The 14,530-nt window shown below is 46.0% G+C and overlaps 1 protein-coding gene across 1 annotated transcript in view; it reads right to left on the reverse strand.

Moving 5' to 3' along the window:
• IGF2R (insulin like growth factor 2 receptor) overlaps positions 1 to 14,530 on the reverse strand; it is a 96,027-nt gene that overhangs the window by 63,077 nt on the left and 18,420 nt on the right. The window contains exons 2-4 of the mRNA XM_074368050.1: positions 13,923 to 14,062; positions 4,535 to 4,659; positions 2,869 to 2,967 (exon numbers count right to left, since the gene is read on the reverse strand). Of these exons, the coding sequence (XP_074224151.1) occupies positions 2,869 to 2,967; positions 4,535 to 4,659; positions 13,923 to 14,062 (364 nt within the window). The remainder of the gene's footprint in view (positions 1 to 2,868; positions 2,968 to 4,534; positions 4,660 to 13,922; positions 14,063 to 14,530) is intronic.

A 14,530-nucleotide genomic window follows, 5' to 3' on the forward strand; every position in this document is an offset into this window, starting at 1 on the left:
AGAAAGGCACTCAGAATACAAGAAAAGGACTCCTGCGGACCGCGGGGAGGCACCGGTGAAAGTAACCGGTGTCTGCAACTTGAGTCTAAGGCCTGTCATCCCCCCAGCAAGATGATGCAGGAACACTAACTCGAGGGGGGAGCAATTCGGCTAAATGGGTGAACAGAGACAAGAAACAACACTCTAGATACAAAATGAAAGAACAGAGAGCAGGATGGCGCATGGCAGGGGGACAACAGGGGCCATGTCTGAAAGGACTCACAATCCTCAAAGGAGCTCAACTGTACCAGAAGGCTTGGGGGATTCCAACTGGCCAAGCTCACAACCCCAGGCTCAAGGCCGACCCCGGGCTCAAGGCCGTGAGCAACTTCTGGCTGCCTCTCTCCTCCAGGAAGGAACAGAAGACGCGCCCAGCACAGCGCCCCACAGAACTGGCGCGTGCGTCGGAAAAACAGTCAAGGCTCCTGGGGGAAGTCCTCCCACTTCCTGCTCCACTGAGCAGAGCAATGGAGACATTCATGAGAGCAGGAAAGTAGCAGCCGGGGAAGGAGCCCGTTGCCAGCTCCACGCACCGCACACTGAGTCACCCTTGTTCGCGTCGTATGTACATTAACCGTACTTATGTAACTCTCCTAAGACAGCTAGCGTGCCAGTTCTGAATTCTGTGTGTTCCTGAGAGCAGAATGGTAGGAGACATAGGTCCACAATGTTTTCCAGAAATTATGATCTCAGACAATCCACTGAACAAGTGCTATACTGATGGGTTTAGAAGGCACTTTTTGGAACCACCATGACCTCTGCCCATCAAATCATTCTCCATCTGACAAACCAAAACTAACCAAAGAAATGAGGGGATGTCAGTGAGGTGTGGAAATCAAGACCACACTGGCACTAAACCAAATCTGAATTTTTTTCTATTTTTAAAGGACTGATGAGTGTTTCACAGATGTACATTTAACATAATTTTTGAAGTTATATCATAGCCTGTAAGGTGTAATCAAATCTCACTGAAGACAAAAAGGGGAATTTGTTACGATTTGCTAGCGGTGAGAACACTGTTTTTTGGGGTTTTTTTTAAACAGCCATCATGCTGTCATCTGTCTACACCTAAGGCAGAGACATGCCCTCCACACTTCTGTCTGTGGGCTCCCTGAATGCAATAACTCCTTCAAAATGTAATGAAATTCCTACTGCTTAGCCTGCAACAGGCCCTCAATAAATGAAAACTGCATGAATACAGCCCAGCTGCCAACCAGGCTTAAAGAAACGATGACTGGGAACAAACCAACATTCCTCCTGCATCTTTAGATCAGCTTCTAAGACAAGTTAAATGCTGTCACTTTTGAGAAAAACACGGACTGCATCTCCTCCCCAGCACTCAAAACGACTCAGACCAAGGGTCAGCACACTTGTTCTGCAAACATTTTAGGCTCCATGAGTGACATAGGTCTCTGCTATGTATTCTTCTTTGCTTTTTTACAATCCTATAAAAATGTAAAGAACCATTCTTAGTCGTGAGGCTGCACAAACACAGGATGTAGTTTCTGACCTACAACACAGAGAAAAATTGAAAACAATTCACCATTCCTTTCTTTCTTTTGGGAAGCCATTATTCCCTCAGTGGTGGGAGACAACGGTCAGTTAGCTCAGCAAAGCAAGGTAAGAGGACACCCAGTTAAAACAGGAAAAATGGGTTCAATTCTCGGAGAATCAGAGCCCAAGGGAACCTCCAAAGGGCCCGGAAGGCCTGGGGTCTCTGAGGAGAGCACACTGTGATTCCAAGATGCTTTTCCTGCCATTATATTGCAAACAGTTACTTTCCTGTTGTAAACTGGCAAACAATTTAACCTAAGGTCTAAAATGCAAAGTTAAATTCGACACCATCTCCTACAGTATCGGTGTCATTTCACTAGGTCTTCTTTCTTTCCACACTTTGAACTTTTTTCCCATTGAGCAATCCTTGCAGTCTTCAGAGAGGCAGCATTTTGACTGTCTTTTTTCTTTTGTAGATTGCCACATCCGAAGAATCAGTAATAGCTTAGTAGCTTAATTTGCTTTCATTTTTTAAAAACAAACATCTCTTTTTGCCCTTCTTAAATGACACTGCATTAGGCCATCAGTGCAAAGGACTGATTACTCCCATTTGTCAGTTCCTAGTTTCTAAGAGAGTCTTTGGACTCAACCCTTCAGAACAGAAGAGCTAAGGGGAGGGTGTAACTCAAGGGTAGAACGAATGCCTAGCATGCACAAGGTCCTGGGTTCAATCCCCTATACGACCATTTAAAAAATAAATAAACCTGATTAACCCCAGACACCAAAAAAAAGGAAAAGGTAAAAAAAAAATTTTTTGTAAATGGTGGGAGAGGAGGAGTGGCAGGCAGAATGCCTTCAGCCCCCGCCACGCCAGGGACAGTCACACAGCAGAGCCAACATCAGAGGCTCCAGGGAAGAGGGTGCTTCGTCAACGACCAGAACTGGAGGGCTCAGCACACCTGGCTGGGATCCACAAGGCATGCAGAAGCCACCCCGAGGCTAAGGAGACGGTGTCCACAGGCAGAGTTAATAATCTAAACCCAACCTCAACTTGTTACTGAGTTCTTGAGCTGCAAAGCATCAGAAACCAAGAACCTGCTCTACGTGAGTGAGCCATTCTGTTTCCAGTGCATCCTGTGATGTTTAAAATGCCCTGTCCTAAAGCTAAGAACCAGCCAGCACAATTTAACAATTAAATCACATGGTTATCTCTGCTCAAGTGGAGTCTGAAAACCAAAAAAGATTTCTACTCCAGAACATTTGTGTCAGTACTTCAAACCTTCAGGGTCCCAGAATGTACTTCACGAGCCCGTGACCTTGAAGTGCCCTTGTTACCTCTTTATTTGCTTTAAATGTGTCTTTCTTGCAGGCTGCAGTTGTCCTCCACTCAAAGTAATGCACACAGTCTGTTGCAGTTACAAATTCAGGAGTTCCCTAATTTTAAAAAAAAGTAAAAATAATTTTGCATACTGCATATCATAACGTGTTCTTTTTTAAAGTCAGAAACAGTAAAGATGAAAGAAAATTTTTAAACTAGCGACAGAGGGGGTGGGGCATGACACACAACTGTTTAAGCTAAACGGGGACATCAAGAAAAGGCTCCCAGACCCAAAACTTTGGAGACAAAAGCTTCATAAAATCACGTTGGAATCTGGCTATAACTGATCCAAAACTGTTCTACTGCCCCAACTATGCAAGTACAGTAAACTCATGGGAAGTAATCCTCACAGCCGTTCTACTCTCAAGCTCCAAATGTTCTCTGAATCAAACGCCAAGAAAGCCAAAGCCAGAAAATGTGACCTCATGCTTCCTGGAAACCGAGGGAGGAGGCCCATCTGGACCTGACCGAGCTCAGGCACCAGCCTCGGTCAGACGCCCCCGCACTTGACAGACCGTGACCCCGGCAACTTCTCCAGACCGGTTAGGCACGGCGCTGCTGGCTGCTATCGCCCGGCGCAAACTCACCTCTATGCGCCCATGTGCAGATTTAACCAGTTCTGTGAATTCTGGTTCTTGTACGGTGAACACAGAATTCTTGAAGGAAATGAGTTAAAATTAAAACAGCAGCTAGCTTATTCTATAACTTAGACTTCCAGATTTCAGAGCACTGCCAACGAAATTTTTTCCCCCAAGGTTTCAACAGGGACAATAGTAAAACTGATAGACTGGTCCAAAATTAACAGTACAAGTTCTATTTTTAAAGTTCTTCAGATGAAACAGTATGGCCTGAAAATGCAACAGCCACAGCATCAAATTCTAAAAATGATATTTTAAAGCAATCTGGTAGCCACATGAGCTTCACTCAACCTGATTTTTCTAAACACGTAGATTCTTACTCTGATTAGAGAACATTCATAGGATTTGTAAACAGATTGCTTTTCCTAAAAGGTAGCGATCATTTACTGAGAATCCCTTTCTAAATGCTAACGATTAAAATTAAAGAAATCACATAGAATGTGCAGAGAATGAGAACAAGCATTGTGATTTAAACAATTATGTTCCATTTCAACACTAGTAATATCCCCAAAAGGTTGGGAACCCTATTACCTACTGGCCAAGGCTTCTTCTAGACAGCTGTCAGTCTATCCAATTTAACATAAATGAGGAAAAACATTTTTAAAAACAAACACATTGCCCTAAAAACTATCAAAATAAAATGCTGGGAGAAGATGCTTTCAAAAGGAAAAAAAAAAAAAAAAAAGATTAGGCCTGCAACATAAACATTAAACTATGCTTTGAGTTTAACACACTAATCTTTAAATTGTCGTTTTACACAGGATGTGGCTCAAGTTTCACTTGAAAGTTATAACTGTAGGCTTAGGATTTGTTTACTTACTGGTTCTTAATGGTGATGGTAGTTTGGTTGGGGTTTCTGTTTATTGGTTCGCTTGTGTTTTTAGTTTTACCCACTTGTCCTAGAACACCGTTACAGCAAGAACACCCCAGGGACAAACATTTTTAAAAGAAGGACTGTAAAGTGACTCTGTGTGGATTCACTCACCAAGGTTTTCCCACACAAGAAGGTGATGCTACTCTGGATTCTGTGACCTGCACTTTGCTGCTCACAGCTCACTGTTGTGTTGAATTCCAGAAGAGATCTGGTTGTGCTTTTCAGAAGAGAGTCACCTATTTGGAGGGAAAAGAGCATGAGTGAGCTATAAAACATTCGTACCCATAAAGCTATTTCCAAGCACAAGCAAATTAAAAATGGCACTATAATTCCTCTGAAAGCTTATAACCTTACCAACTGCCCCTTTCCCAGAATTCTCCAACTCAGGAATGACATTCCCATCCACCCAGCTGTAGAATCCCCAAACACACTGCACTGAGTCCTAGCTTTCTCTCACTTATCACAACAGAAAGTTCTACTGGTTCAACCTTCATCTCAAATACATCCACGTCTCGCCATCTCTGCACTACCAAAACCACTATCACCTCTCAGCTTAACTCTGACAATATCCTCCTAACTGGTCCCTGTGCCTCCACCTCTTGGATGGTCCTCCCTTCCCCATCCATCTTGCACCAGTGTGATCTTCAAAACACAAGTTAGAATATATAGCTCAAATTCGTCAATAACTTCCCATCATAAACACTATAAAACCAAAATTCTTTAGAATGGTCCACAAGTAGGGTGATCACTTCTCAGTTTGCCTGGTATATTATTGTGGTAAAAAGTCTGTATTATTTCAGTATGATAGCATTTGGCATAAGAACAGATAAACTGATAAACAGACTGGAATAAAGATCAAGAGACTAGAACAGAGAGCACACAGACATATTTTTGAGTCAAACTTTGATATACAACAGAAGTAATACATCAGGTCACTGAGCAAGGAGACTGTTGATTAAATGGAACTGGAAACAAAATGGCAATCCATACGGGAAAAAAGATAAAATTAGATCCCTACTTACCACTGTATACAAAAAAATCAACTCCAAATGGATTAAAGACAAAAACATCAAAAACCAAGCTTTAAAACTCTTAGTAGAAGATACAGTTAATCTTTTAGATCTTACTGCAGGAAAATATTTAAGACTCAAAAGAATTAACTACCCCCAAAAAAAAGAAAAACCAATAAATTTGGCTTACTAAATTTAAAAGTTTATATTCATCAAAAAACAGCTGAAGGAAAACAGAAACAAATTGTAAACTGGGAGACACACAGAGCTGGTAAACAGCTAACATCAGGAATATACACATATATATACACATATATGTACACTCAACACACAAATGAGTTAGAACAAAAGTTTTTTTTTTTTTAAATTCTAGGAAATAAAAGAAAACAAATGACCTCTGACTGAGAAAGCATGCTGAGAGGAGGGGAAAACCCAAACCTAATCACAGTACAGTGATTTTAATTTTAAAGGCAGAGAAAATTCTAAAGCTTCTAGAGGGAAAAACTAAGTTACATGCAATAGATAACTCAACATAAAATAGGTAAGATATGATCAGACAGAAGAAAAACATCTTCATAAATTTATGAAAAGATGTTCAACATCACTGGTGATCAAGACCACACAATATACCAATTCCAGCCATTCTACCAACAAAAATTAAGTCCCAAAATGTTGGAGGAGCAATGGTCCAGAGCTCTCCTGTGTTGTTGTTGGAAACACAAAGTGCAAACTGGTACAACCACTAAATAAATGAGCACAGTATTATGTCCTGTAATTGAACATTCACATACCTATGACCCAGCTATTAAACTCTTAGGTAAATACAAAAGAGAAAACCATGAGCATCTATACATATAACAAGAAACATGTGAAAGAACATCTCATGTTCTTCACACCAGCAACAACCTGGAAACAACTCAAATTCTCATCAACAGAAGAGTGGACAAATTAACTTTGGTAGATCTACACAATATTACATAAGAATCAGAAGAATAAACCACAGTGAAAGATAATAATGTAGCTGATTTTTAGCAAAATAACACTGTTATTATCACTTAGGTCCAAAAAAAAAAAAAAAAACCACAAAGCATGATATATATTTTCTATAGAAAGTTAAAAACATCAAATACACCTAGATTCTTAAGACAGACAGACTGACTGACTGACTGAGAGAGAAAGAGAGGAAAGAAGAAAGAAAAAAACTTTAAATACAAGATGTGGGCTAAAGATTACTTCCAGTGAAGGGGGACAGGGGGATAAAACAACACACATAAAGTGGTTATTGTCAAGATTCTAGATTTTGTTAGAGAAGAGGTTCACTGCGTTATCCAAAACAAATAATTAAAAAACAAAAAGAAAAAGGTTACTTCACAGATTAATGGTGAGTGCATATACGATGCATACACCTGAGATCTTAAAAAAAAAAAAAAAAGGAAAGGAGGAGATAGGTGAAAATTAAAATGACAATGGAGAGGGGATAACAGGCCTCAGACCCACAGCACCAAACCAACAGTATGGCGGTTCTTTATCCTGTCTGTCTACGTGGCAAGGGTTTGCCAGAATCGTCCTTCTCTGCCTGAAACTCCCCAGGTCTGTCTGAAAATCTTATTTCGACCAAATAGGCGCAGAAGCCCCGCCGAAGCTTCGGGACCAAGGACAGCGCCCCGTGGACAGCGCCCATAGCCCCGCCCACCGTGGGCGTGTCTGGCGCCGGGAGACAAGGCGGGGCTTTTGGCGAGCCCCTGCAGCGCTGCGCTCCAGGAGACACGGAGGGCGGGCTAGGCCGGCGGGAAACGGCGCGCGCTGCAGCCAGAAGGGGGCGCTCCCGGGCAGCGCCCTCCCCCCACCTTAAAAGACCCTCCCCCACGCCTCCTGTCCCCCCACACGGCAGCCCCATCCGGCCCTGTGCCCAGAGCTCCTGGGGGCTCCTCAAAACTGCTGGGCCTGCCCTGAAAAGCAAACGAGGAAGGCCTTGGCCTCGGGCCGGAGGGATCCGGCCGATCTCTGCTGCCGCGCCGCGAGGCACCGGCATCCCTCAGCGTCAGGCCCCATCGGCATCGCGCCTGCCTGTCCACCTCGCCTTCTTCCTCTGCCCGCTCCACCTGGTGGCCGGGACCGGCTGCCGACCCCGGCACTCGGGGACAGGCCGCAGTGCACCGCGGCAGTGAACCGCGGCAGACAACCGCGGCAACCGGCCAGCCTGGCCGTCCTCCCCGGACGAGAGCCGGGCGAGGACTGCGGGGCGGCGGCCAGCACGCCAGGCCCACGGCCAGCTCCCGAGGACGGCGCCAAATGGGCTGGGCCGCGCTCGCCGGGCCCGCCAGACCGCGCCGGGTCCTCCAGACCGCGCGCCGGGCCCGCCAGACCACGCTCTCCAGGCCGGGTCCGCCAGACCAGATCGCACTGGCGGGGCCCCACCAGACCAGACCGCGCCGGGTCCTCCAGGCCGCGCTCTCCAGGCCGGGTCCTCCAGACCAGGCTGCGCGCGCCAGGCCCGCCAGACCGCGGTCTCCAAGCCGAGCCCGCCAGACCAGGCCGCGCTCGCCCAGGCCCGCCAGGCCGCGCCGGGTCCTCCAGACCGCGCTCTCCAGGTCGGGTCCGCCAGACCGCGCTGGGTCCGCAAGACCGCGCGCTGGGCCCACCAGACCGCGCGCTGGGTCCTCCAGACCGCGCGCTGGGCCCACCGGACCGCGCCAGGCCCGCCAGACCGCGCGCGCCAGGTCCTCCAGACCACGCTCTCCAGGCCGGGTCCGCCAGACCAGGCCGCGCTCGCTGGGCCCGCCAGACCAGTCCGCGCTCGCCGGGCCCGCCAGATCGCGCCGGGTCCTCCGGACCGCGCCAAGCCGCGCGCGTCAGGTCCTCCAGACCACGGTCTCCAGGCCGGGTGCTCCAAACCAGGCCACGCGCGCCAGGCCCACCAGACGGCGCTCTCCAGGCCGGGTCCGCCAGACCAGGCCGCGTTCTCCAGGCCAGGCCGCGCCGGGTCCTTCAGACCCTGCGCACCGGGCCCGCCAGGCCACGCTCACCAGGGCCCGCCAGACCGCGCCGGGTCCTCCAGACCGCGCTCTCCAGGCCGGGTCCGCCAGACCAGGCCGAGCTCGTCCGGGCCCACCAGACCAGACCACATTGGCGAGGCCCCACCAGACTAGACCACGCCGGGTCCTCCAGGCCGCGCTCTCCAGGCCGGGTCCTGCAGACCAGGCCGCGCGCGCCGGGCCCGCCAGACCCGCCAGACCGAGGTCTCCAGGCCGGGCCCGCCAGACCAGGCCGCGCTCACCTGGGCCCGCCAGACCAAACCGCACTTGCCGAGCCCGCCAGGCCGTGGCGAGTCCGCCCGACGGCGGTCTCCAGGCCGGGTCCACCAGACCGCGCCGGGTCCGCCAGACCACGCGCTGGGCCCTCCAGACAGCGCTCTCCAGGCCGGGCCCTCCAGGCCGCGCTCGCCCGGGCCCGCCAGACCAGGCCACGCTCTCCCGGACCCGCCAGGCCAGACCACGCTCTACCGGCCAGGCCCCGCGAGGTCCTCCCGACCCTGCGCAGCGCCAGGGCGCCCGCCAGGCCACGCTCGCCCGTGCCCGCCAGACCAGGCCACGCTCCACAGCCACAGCCACAGCCCCGGCAGCGCCGGGTCATCCAGACCCTGCGCGCCAGGCCCGCCCGGCCACGCTCGCCCGTACCCGCCAGACCAGGCCACGCGCTACCGGCCAGGCCGCGCCGGGTCCTGCAGACCCTGCGCGCCAGGCCGCGCTCACCAGAGCCCGCCCGTCCAGGCCGCGCTCCGGGCCCGCCAGGCCTCGCCTGCAACCCTCGCCGTCCCCGGCCGAGCCCAGCCGAGCTCGCAACTCGACCTCGCTGAGGCTGCCAGGCCTGGCGATCACGACTCCGCCTGCGGCCGCGGGGCCCAGCGCACGGCCGCCGGGCCTCCTCAACACATCGCTCAGAGCCTGTCAGCCAGGCCGACAGCCCTCTCCGTGCTAGTCTCCGATGTGCTCCAGCAAGGCCTCCCTCGCTGTCCACTTTCCCTGCTCTACTGTATCGTGTCCTTCGACGTGTACTGTTCACGTGATGTTTCACCAAACTAAGAGAATCCCCTCTCTCTAGCTTTTCCCTCCAGCTATTGCCTTATTTGTCTGTTCCTCTTTACATATATATTAACACTCTAAAAGAGATTTCCACTCTTGCTACCACCCACTACGCCCCTCAGATGCTCTCCTCCACCCCCTTTTCCCCTGCGCTGGCTGTTCCCCAGAACCACACGACTCACTCCCTTTGGCTTCAAGTCTTTGCTCAAATGTCACTTTCTCAGTGACACTTACCCCAGTGAATATTCCCGAACACATACCCCTGAGACCCCAGCACACCTGACTCTCCTTCCTGTTCTTTTCTAGAGCATTCATCACAGTCTAATACATCACTCAGCCACTGTTTTTGTGTCTCCCTCTCACTCCGCTAGAATGAAAGCTCCATGAGAAAAGGGATTTTTGTCTGCTTTGGTGACAGATTCATTCAAGTATTTGTTATAAATAAATAAATGAATATTGTGTTGGCTGTTTTAAAATATAATTTATCTGTTGTGATGTGATTTAACCAAATCAGAATAAAATATACTGCAATTTATTGAACTATCCCCACAGTTAGTATGTTTCAGCTTATTTGCCACAGTTAACAATGCTACAAGAAATTTTTTTGTACAAAAATCCATGTACAGTGCTAATTCTTCTATTGGTAAGATTAACAGAAGTACATCACAGGAATCAGTTTTTAAATCTAACATATAATCCCAGATATCATCTTAAATATCCAATAGAATTATATGATTTTAAGAAAACAAAAGACATAAGGCTTAAGAGTGAAAGATATTTTCCCATTTTAATAGTCAGAGATGCAAAATTCAATCTAGTGATCAACTTGGATAGCTGCTATAGATTTCCTCAAGCACACACAAGAATCAGATAATATAAGTGCCTCCTGCAGTCAGGGGCCAGGCTCCTTAGTGTAAATGAAGTCACTTGACCAGCAATTACAATCAGAATCACTGGATCCTACTACACCCACGTCACCAATAAGAAGCCAGTCAGAATCCCAGGCTTTGGTGGTGAGTAACCTTAATTAACACTCTTCCCTAGTGGTACGTTACCTCCTAGGTTCAAATATCTGGTAACAGCCTTCATGAAGTGGATACATAGCTTTTGAATGAAAATCATGGTATTAATGGTTTTAGTATTTAGAATGTTGGGAGGAATGTAAACAGATTTGGCATTTTTACAGACTTGCAATGTTTAATGTTGTAACTCTAGTTCAAAGGTTATCTAACTAAGCAATTGAGTTAGACTTGTGACACACTATTAGACCATCTAAGAGAATTTCAGGTTTATCATATTTCTTTTAAACTATTAAATCTATAAGAATTCTTATTAGTACTTAATTTGGTCAGATGAAATACCTGAAGTACTTTTAACAAAAAAAAATCAAATATATAAAATGCATAAATCATTTTAAAATCTGGTAAAGATGATTCAACGAAGTTGTAAATGGAACCAAATGTTGTTCACAGACTCCATAACAACAATTGCTAAACTCTGCTACATTTATATATGTAACAACATCATTGGCCTAGGGAAGAACTAATGTAGGATTTTTTCAATCAAAAATAATGTAATATTGTTTAAACCAAAGTTGAGGTCTTAATACTTGTTTCTAAGTAGAGAAACTGCTCTTGCAGGCATTACAAAAGTTAAATCAATTACCTTCCCAGAAAGGTTATAGACAACCATCTTCCTATGACAATATATGAATGTGCCCGTTTTTAGGCTCCCTGCCAGCACTCCATGATTCAACCATTTAAACTTCTGCCAATTTGATTGAAGAAAAATTAGATTTCATTATTGCTTTGATTTACATTTATGCCTGGCTGACGAATGAAGTTGAACTGACCATCTGGATTCCCTCTTTTGTGAATTGCCTGTTCTCACACTTTGCCATTTTTCTCCAGGGTTGTTTGTTTTTCTTATCCTTTATTAAGAGAAATTCCTACCTCCTCCAGATTATATTTCTAGGGTTTTCCCCAATGTTCTATTGTCTTTTTAATTTTAACCAATCCATCATTTCTGTTACACGGTATGAAGGAGAGGTCTAAAGCTGTTTCCTAAGAGATGAATAGCTTAATTACATCCAAATTTTAGGTTATACATTAAGTTCTCAAATATATTTGGATCTACTGCTATACTAGCTCTTCTGTTTCTCTGACCTATTAGGACCTCCAGTTTTTGTGGCTGTTTTCAAAATTCACATTTTTTTCTTCCTTTCTAGCAAGCTCGTAAGAAGTTAGTTTCCAGTTGTCCTCTCAGAGCCAGGAGTTCAGATTACCCATCATGGTCCCCGTATTAGCTCTACAACAATCTGATGTGACCCTGTGACTCACAGAACAAGAACTCTGAATAAGTAAGTACCCCAGCTTTACAGTCGGCCTGCCAGCATTCAAATCCATACCCAGGCAATCTCTGGTGAGCGGCTTGTCCATTGAATGCTTCAGTTTCTTCATTTATAAAACGAGGGAAATGAAATCACCTCCTTCAAAAGTAGTCACATAAACTGAGTGAGGTATTTTACTTAAAAACATAATGCCTGGCATGTAAGCGCACACCAATTTTAGTTATTACTTAGTTATAAAACTAAATTTATAGTAACAAATTTAGTTATTTCTATTGTGTAACATGCATTAGCAGAATGAGATCTGAGTCTAGATGATCTCCAGGTTAATGTTAATGTCTCACTCAAGCCAGCGTGCTTGCCTGAGTTGAAGGACGGGGCAATGACCACTAGCGCTGAAAGCACACATCGGCCAGCATACCATTCTCTCCCTCTGGGAGTCTGAGGCCCTAGGAAAAGTATGTCCTGTGTGTCTGGGAGTAAAATGAGATTAGAAACGGCTGCTTTATATCATCGTCAACCCATAACTTAACTCATCTTTTTAACTCTCTCTTTTAACCAACCTCTCCTATCCCATCAGGCCTAGCTTTCTAAAAACACATTTTATCGGATTACCTCCCCCATTACCATCACAAAGAATCCACAACGGATCCACTACCTACCCCAGAAAATATCAACTCTCCTGCCTGGCTTTCAAAGCCTACCTAATTTAATCATTCTCAAATTTTGTGCCAACCTCACAAATCACCCTCCTAGTGTCCTGCATCTGGTATCCATCTATGTTACATTACACTATTCTGTAGTACCACCACCTAGAAGACATACTTTTATTAACCAAAAATACCACAGCCAAGTATAAAGCCAAGAGGAAAACTGCTTTTCCTCTTTCTGAAAACCTGAGCAACACCGGCCAATAGGCACACTTGGGCCTCTCTCCAGGAATTGTCAAAAGACCCCAACCCAGAAACTACTGAGCTCATTTGCAAGTTTTTAAGTATATCATAAAATAATGAAAATTTGGCCCAAGAGTTCAGAACAGCTTGGTGCTTTCTCAGATCTCCCCTGAGCCTCCAATCCCTCTTACCAGTGTTTTCAGTCTAGACCGTTTCCTTATCTGGACACAAGGAAACTGAACAGGAGCTGGACCTCAGTGGACCTTACTCTAAACATTACTTTCTAAAAAGCCCTTTTAAGTATGTTTAGGAATTTCCATTCAAAATGACAGATCGGGCTACCAAGGTAAGCTGCCGCTCCCAACTCCAAAAAACTACCAAGGACCCTCTTCTCACTGCCAAACCACCCCGTCACATGCTGTCTCCATTCATGACTGACCCTCACCATCAGACCTGACCACTGAAACTGCCTTGGTCAAAGGTCACCACAAGGCATCCATGCCACCAAATCCAGCAGACACCGGCTGCTTTTATGTCCCCCCACCACAGCTCTTCCTTTAGGCATCTGCCATTTTCCTGCTCCATGTTACTTGGTATGGTTGTTAACCACTTGGACCCATCATCCTCTCCAAGAAAAGGGATCTTGACGAAAGAAGGGCCTTTGGGGAAATGAAATGAGCCCCAGGAAAGAAGTGTTTGTGCTTTTTCCTCTGGGATTGGCAGTCCTTAGGACTATTTCATTTTTAATATAAGCCCAAAACCAGGGACCATCTTTGACCCTATGTGAATACAGACTGCCTGAGAATCAAACACGGGAGGAAGAGGGCACTAGAGGAAATGGGGTGAAGGAGGGAGAAAAGTAAAGACAAAGTTTTAAGAAAAACATGAGAAAGCAGAGCCACATAGGAACCATCCTTCCACATCGATAAACACAAATGCGCATTATTCTTCATAATGATTGACTGCAGAGTATCCACTAGACGGGAGTGACCGAATCTGATCTCATACTGGACATTTAAATTTTTTACCACTTTTAATCACTATAAAACAGAAAATGTATATGATGTATGATAAGCATATATAATTGTATAGATGGCTGTTATACAGAGTCATTTTTGCAAAATCGGGATCCTGCACACCCAATAATTTAAGGGGAGTTTTACTTACCCACAGAACGAAAGCTGTCTGTCTTCAAGTCGTGCATACACACAGCACTGGATGACCCACACTGGGCAATATTCATATTTCCACAGATGCTGATTTTATAAAGCCTGTTATTTTGAGTATCAACAGCTTCCCATGTGTAACTAGAAGGAAGAAAAACAATTTGTCACTGTCACTTATCTGCCAATAATTAAACTTCTCTCTAGTTTCACATTCAAGTCACATTTGCTTAAGACTACCATAACCTAGAAGACACGCTTTCATTAGTGGAAAGTATTAAAGTAGAACTATGCTAAGTTGAACAGAAGCCAGGGCAGAAACCACTAAATACCACCTCGCTCTGGTTCAATCTGCTCTGAAGCAGCCTCACAACTCCACGATCATTGAAACACTTAAAATTCTACTATTAATTTAAGAACACCAACTCAGATATGTAAGTAACTGCTCAAGAATCGTGCTGAACTGTAAGACAGTAAGTAACCTTTCCAACCACACTGGAATGCCGAAAAACCACAGGGTTGTTTTTAACTCTGTCTTATTTAAAAACTAAGTATGGCATGCAAGACAGTTCTACTTCTGGTTTACCTTTTACAAGATGAAGCAGTGCCAGA

This window comes from Camelus bactrianus, chromosome 8 (genome assembly GCF_048773025.1).
Source record: "Camelus bactrianus isolate YW-2024 breed Bactrian camel chromosome 8, ASM4877302v1, whole genome shotgun sequence".
In the NCBI taxonomy this organism is placed as follows: Eukaryota; Metazoa; Chordata; class Mammalia; order Artiodactyla; family Camelidae; genus Camelus; species Camelus bactrianus.